Genomic DNA, 13,196 nt, shown 5'->3' with positions numbered 1-13,196 from the left:
AGGCTGGGCAGTTGGGGTTAAGTGACTTGTGCAAGGTCACATGGCTAGTAAGTGTAAAGTGTCTGAGGCCGGATTTGAACTCAGGTTGTCCTGCCTTCAGGGCCGGTGTTCACTGTGCCACCTAGCCACCCCAATTTTTTTTTTGCAGGGGGGGGGGCATGACAAGGCAATTGGGGTTAAGTGACTTGCCTAAGATCACATGGCTAGTGGTGTTAAGTGTCTGAAATAGAATTTGAACTTAGGTCCTCCTGACTCCAGAGCCGGTGCTCTATTCACTGCGCCACCTAGCTGCTCCTCAAGAACCTATATGTTCTAAAATGTTTATAGCAGCTCTCTTTGTGGTGGCAAAGAACTGGAAATTGCAGGGATGTCCATCAACTGAGTAATTGCTGAACAAAATGTGGTATATGATTGTGATAGAACCCTGTTGTGCTACAAGAAATGATGAGCTCAATGATCTTAGAAAAACATGAAATAACAAAGAGCAAAATGAACAGAACCAAGGGGACAGTAATATTGGTTTAAGTACAACTTTTAGTGAATAAGTTATTTTGTCTATTATAAATACCACAATTAATGATAAAGGGTAAATGAAGAAAGATGTGACCTGCATTCAGAGAAATAACTGATAAGTAGAAATATGTATGGAATAATTTAACATACATATATACATATATGTATGTATATACACGCATATATATATGTATGTATATACACATGCACCTATTTAGGTGTAATGGTAGCCATCTCTAGGATGTGGGGGTGGGACAGAGAAGAAAAAAGAATCTTCATTGTCTTCTCAATGCCTACTAAGTATCACTAAATGTCATAGCCTCATAAAATCTAAGAGCTGGAGGGCAACTCAGAGGCCATTTAGTTTAACATATGACTCAGAATCTATGTGAGTTCACACTTTTTTTCTGATGCTCAAGGCCTTCCACTATCTGAATTTTGCCACCACAAGAAACCTCTACTCTGGGGTACTCTTCTCTCCTCATTGGTGATTTTCTCTCTAGGACTACCATTAAGAAGAACTCTAACCATGCTTCACCTCACTCATGCCTAGACTCTCTCTAGTTTCCTCCTCTTTTTCCTTTCAATGCCCTTCATAAGTGACCTCCTCTTACCTTTCTAGACTTTTTACACCTTCCTCCCCACCATGTACTCTTTGATCAAATGACACGGACCTCCTGGTCGTTCTGTGAAAAAGACATTCCATTTCTTGGCTCTGGAAATTTTCTCTGGTTAGCCTCCATACCTGGAGTGGTCTCCTCACTCATCTTCACCTACTAACTGCTCTGACTTTCTTAAGTTGCAGCCAAAATCTCATCTTTTACAAAAAAAAGTGTTTCTAGATCCCTCTTAATTCTAGTGTTTTCCCTCTGTTAATTATTTCTTATTTATCTTGTATATAGTTTGTATATACTTGTTAACATGTTGACTCTATCATTAGACTGGGAGCTTCTTGAGGGTAAGAACTATTTTTTGCCTCCTTTAGAATCCCCAGCCCTTAGCAAGTGTTTGGCACATAGTAGGTGCTTAATAAATATCAATTGATTGAGTGAATATTTTTCCTTTTTGTCTCCTGAATTCCTCCCCATTCATGATTTAACTTTGCTTCCACTTTCTACAAGACTCTTTTACTGATGTTTTCTATTTATAATGACCTCACATAGAACTCAATCAGTTAGTCAGTGGGACAGATAGGTGGTAAAGTGGATAGAGCTCCTGGCCTGGAGTAAGGAAGTCTCATCTTCCTGCGTTCAAAGCTGGTCTCGGGGGAAGCTACATGGCTCAGTGAATAGAGCACCAACCCTGGAGTCAGGAGGACCTGAGTTCAAATCCAGCCTCAGACACTTAACATTTACTAGCCATGTGACCTTGGGCAAGTCACTTAACCCCAATTGCCCCTCCAAAAAAGCAAAAAATAAAAAAAATTTAAATATGATCTCAGACACTTACTGGCTATGTGACTCTGAACACTGAGCCCTGTTTGTCTTAGTTTCCTCACCTATAAAATGAGCTAGACAAGGAAATGGCAAACCCTTCCAGGATCTTTGCCAAGAAAACCCCAAATGGGGTAATGAAATATTGGACATGACTGAAAAACAAATGAAAAACAAGCAACAATTGGAAAATAATGGGAAATAATCAATAAAAGAAAGTTACTAGAATTTTGGGGGATTAGGAAAGGCTTTTTGTTGAAGGTGGGAACTTGAAGGAAATTAACTGACACTTGAAGGAAGCCAGGGAAAGAAACTAGATGGTAAAGATGAGAAGGGAAAACATTTCATACATGGGACACTCTGTCCCAGAAGTACACAGAATAGTCAGGGAAACAGAGTGAGACTGCTAAGTTGAAATTTGCTTTCACTAACTTTCTCAAATGACCCCTTGAGGAAATGGCTAAGGCAGAAATTAAATATGAATGATTGGCTTCTGATTTGGTTAAAATGATGCTTATGTGATGATCACTTAAATTGGTTTGGGTGGCAAACATAGTCACACTATTAGCTATGGATTCTCATGCGAACAACTCCACTGTGTTTAAATTGAACTGCTTCAGTTCCCAGAAATCATATTCTTTGTCTCCTTTTGCTTTGAACAGGGCATAATGACTACATGTGTCCTGCGACCAACCAGTGCACCATTGACAAGAACAGGAGAAAGAGTTGTCAAGCCTGTCGACTGAGAAAATGCTATGAAGTGGGCATGATGAAAGGTGGTAGGTACCACTTCATAAGGACTACACATTATATACTTTATTACCATACTATCTTGGACTTGTTCAGTATCAGAGGCATCAGTGAGATGAATTTTAGCCATCATTCTTTTAATTCAGTTTTTGGTGAGAGTGTTATTACTAAAAGAGCACCACAATCTACCTCTCCCAATAGATATTCATATATGTACTTGTATACATAGAGAATACATATGAAAGTAGGACTGAAATTCCCTATATGATTATTTCATGTTCCCTCAGTGTACTTTAAGACAAAGGTGTAGATACCACATTGCAAAAAGAAGGAAGAGACCATTTTAAAAATCATCTTAAAAATGATCTTTCTGTTACTATCTGCTATTGTTTGGGACTGGGAAACTATCCCTAAAAATTTCCAGTACTTCTCAAAATCAAGTCTTGTAAGTGTAAAAAAAAAGTACTTATACCTTAGTTCAACCTGGGTGTTTACTGAAATGACTGGAAATCATTCTGTCAATCAGACTATATTCATTCTTACTATTCCCAACCCAGTGCTACTATTAAAAACTGAATATTCTCAAGTTACATAGGATTGTAAATCTGTTCTTCATCTCTGCTATTACACTGTCTTCTAATTTCATTGTATCGTCCCTATAAAGTCTAGCAGACTGCTCTACTCACAGTAGGCATTGAACAGTTGTGTGATTGAATGCACATAGCTGGAGGTTTATCTTGTCCCACCTAGTCTCTATCCTTATAACCCTATGATATGATACTTCATTGGTACTTCTAGGATTTAATCTGTGTGGGTACAACTGCCATCAATGTAAATTATAATCCCTCCATGCCTGAGTAACTGATTTGGTGAATTACTGGATGAAAACAAATTTAGATCATAGGATCAAAGGACTGAAGCTAAAAGGGATGTCAAAGATTGTTTAATTCAACCCCCCTTTTTACAGATGAAGAAACTGAAGCCAAGAGATGAGAAAAGACTTGCTCAAGGCTATACAGGTGCTAGGTAGAAGCAGCAGGATTCCAACTCGCTACTTGGTTGCCAACCTTCTGGTAAAGGACCTTACTGAACTCAGTAGAATGATCCTCAGAGGGCAGAGAGATACAGTCTGTCACCAGCCTCATGCATTTTCAGGAGAGTAGGGTCTGCCAGGACTTTGTTCTACTCTTACAGCCTTTGAGAATGCAGGGCCACTTCCACACAGCAATGAGGGAGCAGGTTAGGGCTTTAGCAGAAGTTATAGTATACCTGTGGGGACAAATAGACGGTTAACATTAATAAAATGTACAATTATCTTGTTAATATACACAGATGGAGAGGAAACCTGGAGAAACATGAACACCTGTGTTCCAATTCTGTCTTTGACATATACTGGCCCTAGGCAAATCATTGAACTTCTCAGTGATCTAATCCACTCTCCAGGACTATTGATTGCAGAGTCTGCATTTGGAAAGAGAGTTCCCTATGGCAATAAAATCTATTGTTATGTCTATCTACAGATAGATAACAACAGTTGCACAAGTGCATTCAGGATAGGAATAGGACAAGAATTTTGTTCAGTATTTGTGCTAATGGGAAAAGAGTGTCCTAATGGAGGTATTAAATTGTAGTTTTAAAAAGGGGTAATATGGAAAACAGGCTTTTGCTCCTGATTTGACAAGAGTTAGCTGACTGCTTAGAACATTCAGGAGGACTCGAACAAAGGAAGGAGAGAGAGGAAGAACCAAGTGTGGGAATCAGTGAAAAGATAAGCCTGGATAGGACTGAGGGTGTGGGCTGATGCAGGAACAGTGAGAAAATCTTTTGTCCATGGTCAGCACTGGGACTCTGTAGCTAGTTGTTAAATGTAACATTTGAAGTAAATTTTCCATGATGCATAGATGGCTTGTTTGATTTACACATTGGGTGAACTATGACTACATGTTGAGTATATAAAAAAGCAGTTTTAATTCAAAGAGTAATTAATTCCAAGAATTTTACTGCTGTATTCAGAAAATGACACTTTGAGTCATAAACAGATTAAATATTTAAGGAATTCATCTCTCTCTGAGCTGTTGGAGAATTAGTAAGACTTAATTAAACTCACAAAAAGCTACTTAAGGTAACTTGATATGTGACAAGAATTTAACAGTTATGTGAAAGAGCTGAAATTTGAAACAGTAAAAGTCCAAGTCAAATTGCTCTGATTTCTGAGATCCTAGTTTCAAAACAGCTGTTTCAATTCTCCAAATTCCCTCATAAAGCCAAAAGTGTCCACTTGTTGAGTCTGACTAGCTTTTTTTGCTTTGAGGAGGCCCAAATGGGAGTTATATTTTCATGTGTAGTTCCTCCATCATGAAAAAGACTTCTGTTTCCCTAAAATATTCTACATTACGTGTGTGTATGTATCTTGGTTCAACTTAACACATTTCCTAAATAGAACAAAGTAGAACAATAACCATCACCACCATTTTTAAAAAGCAAGAAGACATATATACAACTTAACTGACTGCTTCTGCACAGTTCTTCTACACAGTTTTTTATATATCTATATTGAAGGGTGTGTCCCCAAAGACTTAGTGCACTTTTAAGCTGTAATAGCCTAGATTTTATTTGGGGATACCCTGTATATATGTTTTAAAAAATGTTTATTGATATGACAACTAAGTGGCACCATAGGTAGAGAGCTGGTCCTGGTGTCAGGAAGACGAGTTCAAATATGACCTCAGGTATGTGACCCTGGATGAATCATTGAACATATCTGCCTCTGTTTCCTCATCTGTAAAATGGAATAATAATAGCACTTAACTCCCAGGGCTGTTGGAAGGTCAAATGAAATAATATTTGTAATGGGATTTGCAAACCTTAAAGCACTATATGAATGCTACTTTTTATGCATTTTCATTTACTGATATATTCTACCTTCCTTCTCTTCTTCCTCTAGTACCATCTCTTAAAATAAAGATGAAAATGAGCAATTTAGCAAAACTAACATCAGCTAGTCCAAAGTTATATGTACTGTTCCATATCCATAATCTCCCACCTCTACAAAGGAAGTAGGAGAGGAATTGGAGAAAGAATATATTCTCTTCTATCTCTTAGTCAAAAGCAAGCTTACTCAGTACAATTTCACAGCAATAATTTTTAGTTTTAGTTTTTGTTGTTCTTTCCATTTATATTGTTATGGTCATTGTGTGTATATGTTACACACACACACACACACACACACACACACACACATTCCCATTTCTCCCCTTATTTTACTTTGCATCAGATCATGTATTCATTGTTTCTTATAGTTAGGTCTGTGATGGTAAATGATTAACAACCAGCTCTCCAAACAACCCCAAAAGGTAGCATGACACAGTTTTAAGTTTAATCTGCATTATTCACATTTTCTCCAACACTTTCTTTAAATACAAAATGAGAAAAGAAAAAAAAAACATTGCCATGCATACAGTAGACCATAAGTGAGTATTCAATATAAAATAATAAATTTCCATTCCAAGAAAACCTATATAATAAGCACTACACATTGTTTTCAAAGCTGCCTACCTTTTCTTTGCTTCCTTGTTGGTTTTCTTTTGTTCTCTGCTGTGCACTTTTTACTTTATTTTTTCCCCTCCTTCCCCCCACCACCCTAAGGAAGGATAAAATAAAGAACAGATATATCTATATGTATATTTATTTATCTACACACATATACATAGATATCTATAAACATAACACATATATACTCACACACACATATATAAGACCATACTATGCTTATTTCCTCCTATCTTCTGTTTCTCTGAAAGTAATTATCTTCCTTCATAAATCCAAGTCTTTCCATACTTTTCTAAATCAATCAGCTCATCATTTCCTCTACCACAGCAATATTACAACCCAATCACACCCTATCTGAGAGATTGTCAATGAAAGTTTTTTTCCCTCAATTTTCTGCTTTCCTTCTACTTTTGGCTACATAGGTTTATTTATATGAGAAACTGTAAATGTAAAATAATCAAAATTATTCTTTTTACATTTCAACAATGAAAAAATATACTTCATAATATAGTTTAAGGTCTGATACTAAATAACAGTAAATAAATCTATTTCTGTTACATTTTTCCACCTTTGTTTCTTTGATGTTCCTGACCTTTTATTCTTCCAACTGAACTTTTGTCATTTTTTTCTAACTCAGTAAAATAATTTTTAGTAATTTAATTGGAATAACATTGAATAGATTACTTAGGTAAAAATTGCCATTTTTAAAAATTATATTGGTTTTATATACTTATGAACAATACATATTACTTCCGTTATTTAGATCTGAGTTTATTTGTATAAAAGTATATTTATGTTTACATAGTTCCTGTGTCTGTTTTGGCAGGTATATGCTTAGGTATTTTATGCTGTCTAGGTATTTTAAATGGTCTTCAACACTTTCTTACACCTAGACAATCTCAAAAACAAGCATTCGGGACCTGATTTGTAGAGTTTGCTAATTTCCAGTGTAAATCTTCATTGGATGTTCAACAACTGGCTCTCCTGAGCTGGTACTTAGAGCTGGCTCCAATAATCTTCTGCCACAGTACAATAACATTAGATTGTGTTCATGTGCCACAGTTTATCTATCTCTCATTTGACAGGTTTGTTTTCAGTTATTTGCTAAAGTTTTGTTCTGAGTTCTTTCCTACTACAAAAAGTGTTGCTACATATATTTTGGTACACACATATGTGACTCAAAAATGCATATTTCTTAGTGATCAGTTATTTTTTGTTGACTGTTTATCTATACACCAATAAGTATGGATTTGGGTACCTCTTTGGCAAAAGCCAGGCTTAAACTGTAAGCTGTGAAGTCATAGAACATAAATTGCATAAACTATTTGCCATAAAACTGTATAGTTTATTATATGTCCCACAATATTTGATAGAACTGATGCAAAAGATTCCAGTCATCAACCTCTTAAATCCCACTGTGAAAATCCATTCAGCTGTCAACTGCAAATATGATTAAGTATAAACTTCAAAATTAGTTGCAAAGTAGAGTTATGTTAGAATGGGTCTTGATGATAATTTAAAGTAAGTTAACTGAACTTCTTATAAATCACTTTGCCCCCTTCTGATTAAAAAAAGAAAAAGAAAAACTATTAGAGGGTTCTTGGTGCAGTAAGTAAAGCACTGAACTGAGTCACAGGACCTTAGTTCAAATCCCACTTCTGCCCCTGACTGTCAGTGAGACCTTGAGCAAGTCCCTTACCCTCTGTGCCTGTGTAAAATAAGGAAGGTGAATGACATGATCTTTAAGGTCCTTTCTAGTTCTACAGTGGTTATCCTATCATTTTATTTGACAGACACCATCCTTTATACCACTTTGAAATTAAACCTTAAGGAGTTTTTGTTTATATGAAGAAAATGTTTATATTTGAACAAACAAAATATGATTATATATATACATATACACATATGTGTGCATTTGTATATATATATATATACACACATGTATATACACACACATATATATCCCCTTCCATATGCCTATCTATGAGGGTACTTCTATGGAGTAACTTTTAGAATCTGTCTACACATTTAATAACTACTCTAATATTTGTTGTCAACCTATATTAGAAAATAATGTCCTTGAGGGCAGAGACTTTTAGATTTTGTATTTGTATACTCAATCTTCACCAAGAGTTAAGATACCAAGAATCCCAATACCAAGAATTAGAAGGATCCTTCTTCCCCAGGCCACCAATCCTGCATCCAGAACCCAGCCACATTCTTTGCCCTCCCAGCATCCAAGGAAGGAACTCCTATGCAAAGGGCCTGTGACCAACACTCCGCACTAAAAACTGCTAAGAAGAAGGCAAAATGTTGGGGTGGCTAGGTGGCGCAGTGAATAGAGTGCTGGCCCTGGATTCAGGAGGACCTGAGTTCAAATCTGACCTCAGACACAACACAAAAACTAGCTGTGTGACCTTGGGCAAGTCACTTAGCCCCAATTGCCCTCCAAAAAGCAAAAAAAAAAAAATTAAAAAAGAGTAGCCAAGTCTTTCAGGGGCAGCTAGGTGGCACAGTGAATAGAGCACCAGCCCTGGCATCAGGAGGACCTGGGTTCAGATCCGGCCTCAGACACTTAACACAAAAAATAACCATGTGACCTTGGGCAAATCACTTAACCCCAATTGCACTCCAATAAGGCAAAAAAAAAGGAGAAGAAGAAGAAGGCAAAACACTCTGAGTTAGCAAGGTTCCTGTAAGGAGATACGGTAAGCTGTATAATTAAGAAGAATCGAATCACCACTACCAGTTTTCCTCCGGACCTATGAAGGCTTCCCCATACAGAAGCTTAGAACATGTAAGCATTTATTAAATACCTATTGTATCCTATATACAGTTCTTAAGCACTGGGAATACGAAGTAAGGCCAAAAGCAACTCCCACTTTCCAGTAGTTCATACTCCAATGGGCGAGACAACATCTAAACAACTATATATATATATATATATATATATATATATATATATATATATATATGATAAATTGGAGATATTCTCATAGGGAGAAATTAAGATTAAGTAGGATTGGGTAAGAGATGAGAAGTAGAAAAGGATTCCCAGCATGGGTGATGACCAGTGCAAATGTCTGGAGTTGGAAGATGGAGTATTACTTGAGAGGAATAACAAGGAGGTCAGTTTCACTGGACATATTTGGATGAGGATGGGGAATAAAATGTAAGAAAATTTGAAAAGTAGGAAAGGCCAGGTTTTGAAGGGCTTAGTAACATTAACAGAGAGCCACTGGAGTTTATTAATTAGGGAGATGTCATAGTTAGATCTGTGCTTTAGGAAGATGACTTTGACAATTGAATGGAGAATGGACTGCAGTGGAGAGAGACTTGTGCCAGAGAGATCAACCAACAGGCAATTGCAATCTGCACAGATTTGGGGTGATGATGACCTGCACCCGGGTAATGTCATGTCAGAGGAGAATGGGGAGTATATATGAGAGATGTCATGAAGTTCTAAATGAATGTGCTACTAGAGGAAAAGGGAAATTAGGATGAGGAGAGCAGTATTTTGAGTATGGGGTCTTACAGCCATCACCAAGAGGAATGACCCCTATAAATGTCTCCCCAGAAACTTCCTTTGCCCACCCTGAAGACTCCATCTCCTCAGCAGCATAGCTACTGAAAACCTGAAAGAAAATTCTTGCCACAAATATCCTTGGCACTGTCAAATGGTCCAACATCAGAAACTGATACTGTTTTACCAATCAGAAAGACTTCAAAGAAGGTGTAGGTAAATTAACCTTACCTTCTCTCTACTCTAGCTATTGTATTTTCCCTACCATTTTACTTTAAAGATTACTGAGGATTTTCACCCTCCCTGCAGCTGAGTCTTCCTAATATGTTTTGTGGCTTCTCATTAGAAGATGAATTTGAGAGAAAGGACTCTTGTTTTCTTCAGTTTTATTTTTAAATTTGCATTCCTGATGGTTAGCACAGAGATCTGTAATAGTAAATGTTTAATTTATACTTCATTCATTCATTGGCAATATAGTAATATGGATTTGATAAATGCTTTTTCATTCATTCATTCAATACTGTCCAATGAACAATATAGCTTTAACAGGCATCTATTTTCTCTGTTAATAACTGCCTGTAAGTGAAGTTGAGGTCTCAAAATATTGTGCTCCAAATAGGAGATTGATTCTCATTCCAGAACATTGCCTCAATAGGGTCTTCACTAAAAGAAGACCATTTTCCAAGGACCATCAACTCCCAACTACACAGATAGTCAGCACAGCCCAACAGAAGTCTCCTACTCTCCAAGGGATACCATAATTAGCCTTTCTTGAGTTACTGACAAAGATGCTACTGACAAGGAAAGTTATAGGGAGTATCTGATAGCTGTAGGGATAGTGATGCTAGAATGAGTGTACATTCATTGGAGACCTTACCGCAATGACTGGCTATATGGTGAGGATATCCAATGATGGGAGTGACTATTTTTGTTGGTTAGAGACTGTAATGAGAGGTAGAAGTACTCTGCTGGTAACTCTTCTTTCAGGTTGTTTAGTGGCAACAACTAACAGAGTCAGGGGAGCTTCCTACTTCTTGTAGTGAGCAGGTGATTTAACTAGGGAAACTGTAAGAGCCAGAGTCTGGTGTTTACAAACCTGCTGAGCCTGTCCCTGCCTGAGCAGAAAAAGCACTTGAGATGCTGATAATCACTAGTTTCATTTTTGTGTTTGACATCTAATAATTATAGTTTTAAGATCTAGGAGACACAAACCAGCAAAATACCACCAGAACTAATGCTTAAGTATATGAACAAAACCAGATAATGTTGAACTCATTTAGCCTATATTTCATTAAGTCCAATATTTCCCTATATTACTTCTTTGGAAGCTGGCAATACTTAACCTCAGTCTCATCTGCTCTTATCTTGCTGACGGAGGTTCCGTAGATGTCTTTCTTGCCTTTCAAAACCTCATTATATTTATGTAGCCATAGAAATTGTTGTAACAGGCCATAGGAAAATAGTACAGAAATAGCATATGAACAGAGCAGAAAGAGCTAGATATTAAAGCAAAGAATAGTTGAACTGAGTTGAGAAACTTGAGTTATTTGACTGGATATTATTGAACTCCCAGGTGTTTCCTGTCTGTTTATTCCTAGTTGTGAGGATAAATGGAAAAATACCATTAATCCATTTTGAGATGCTTGCTAGAGGTCTATCAAAGATGCTCCTGTATCTAAATGAGCGTATGACCTTGCTGAGTGGGTTCTCTCACCAACAAAGTAGAATGTAACCCATCAACACTTCAAACCTGCCTATCTTGTCCAATTTGTCCATGTTCTCTTAGAGACACTTGGAGTCCACTCAGTGTATGGGAGGGTTGAGAGTTCTTCATAAATTTTTTTTTTTTTGCTTTTTGGAGGACAGTTGGGGTTAAGTGGCTTGCCCAAGGTCACTCGGTTAGTTTTTTTGTGTTAAGTGTCTGAAGCTGGATTTGAATTCAGGTCCTCCTCATTCCAGAGCTGATGCTCTATTCACTGCGCCACCTAGCCGCCCCTAGTTCTTCACATTTTGGCAGCTATCAGTGGAGCATATTTGCTGTCCACTATTATCTTCCATTCTTGCTATCTAACCATCTTATACTTGTTTTCAGTCATATCCTTTTCTGATAGCATCCTTTATACCACCTCTCTTGCTTAATTGCTCATCTGTGGTATGTTGCAGCCTGCTCTTCTCCTCTTCTCCCCAACCCCAGTTTGTTTCTCTGTTACCATTTGTGTGATTTTCAACTACAATTCTTCAGAGACTATAGTATTCCATGACTCTCAGCCTTATAACTTCACTGGAAGACCATCAGGTGAAAAAAAGATAGCCTTTTTTTGGTACATTGTTCTTATTAAAGGAGTTTTTTGTCAAGGATCACATTAGAATTAGGTAGCAACACCTAGCCTACAGCTAGGGTTAGGTTACCTTCTGTGGGCAGTCTGGGCTCCTTTTCATAGTATAGGCAATGAGATATGATTTGTATATTCCCCTCTTCCACTAATTCTCTTTTATTTATCTCATCTCTCTTGTTCATTCACTTCGATCACCTTTATCTTGTACATTCCAAACAGGTCTTTTTACTTTTGTAATCTCTTGCTTTTTTCCCTCAAATTAATTTTTACTTTTGGGACCACTGGATTTGTTAGTCAGTATTCCCATGTGGCTTTCAGACTTCTGGGTGATGAAAATAAGAAAGTTGCTGGAAAAACTGGAGGCAGATTGGTACTGGACTTGAATTAGGTTTCAAGAAGCCAAGAAGGATTGGGCCAGGAGCCCAGCAGACCAGGAGACATTTGTCCAAATGCTCATGGGATTATTCCAATTTAGTCTATAATTCAGACTTCCAGACTTTTCTGTGTTTGTATAATGTCTGTGACCATATTAACTAAATGCTTATATAGTATTTATATACATGTATTAGCTACCTCTAAGATATCTTGTCAGGTCTGAAATCTCAAATACTTTTCAACCAGGAAGTGAAATGACTAAACATTTATTACTCATACTGGGTGTCAAAGCTTGTTTTTTTTTTTGGGGGGGGGGGTCTGTTGTTGTTTCATTGCTTTTTTTGGAGGGGGGAGGGGAGGGCAATTGGGGTTAAGTGAATTGCCCAAGGTCACATGGCTAGTGTTAAGTGTCTGAGGTCAGATTTGAATTCAGGTCCTCCTGACTCCAGGGTTGGTGCTCTATTCAGTGCACCACCAAACTGCCTTCTTTTCTTTTCTTTCTTTCTTTCTTTCTTTCTTTCTTTCTTTCTTTCTTTCTTTCTTTCTTTCTTTCTTTCTTTCTTTCTTTCTTTCTTTCTTTCTTCCTTCCTTCCTTTCTTTCTCTTTCTTTCTTTCTTTCTTTCTTTCTTTCTTTCTTTCTTTCTTTCTTTCTTTCTTTCTTTCTTTCTTCCTTCCTTCCTTCCTTTCTTTCTCTTTCTTTCTTTCTTTCTTTCTTTC

At 37.2% G+C, this 13,196-nt stretch overlaps 1 protein-coding gene across 4 annotated transcripts in view; it reads left to right on the top strand.

Moving 5' to 3' along the window:
• The window catches only part of ESR1 (estrogen receptor 1), a 376,096-nt gene that overhangs the window by 131,820 nt on the left and 231,080 nt on the right, over positions 1 to 13,196 (top strand). For all 4 annotated transcript variants that reach the window (XM_069069659.1, XM_069069658.1, XM_069069660.1 and 1 more), the window contains one exon: positions 2,609 to 2,725. In XM_069069659.1, coding sequence (XP_068925760.1) covers positions 2,609 to 2,725 — 117 coding nt within the window. The remainder of the gene's footprint in view (positions 1 to 2,608; positions 2,726 to 13,196) is intronic.

This window comes from Petaurus breviceps, unplaced genomic scaffold, assembly GCF_028583685.1.
Source record: "Petaurus breviceps papuanus isolate PSGF00001 unplaced genomic scaffold, PetGlider_PUasm1.0 90784, whole genome shotgun sequence".
Classification (NCBI taxonomy): domain Eukaryota; kingdom Metazoa; phylum Chordata; class Mammalia; order Diprotodontia; family Petauridae; genus Petaurus; species Petaurus breviceps.
The sequence above is the reverse complement of the archived record's forward strand: the minus strand, read 5'-3'. Positions and strand labels throughout refer to the sequence as shown.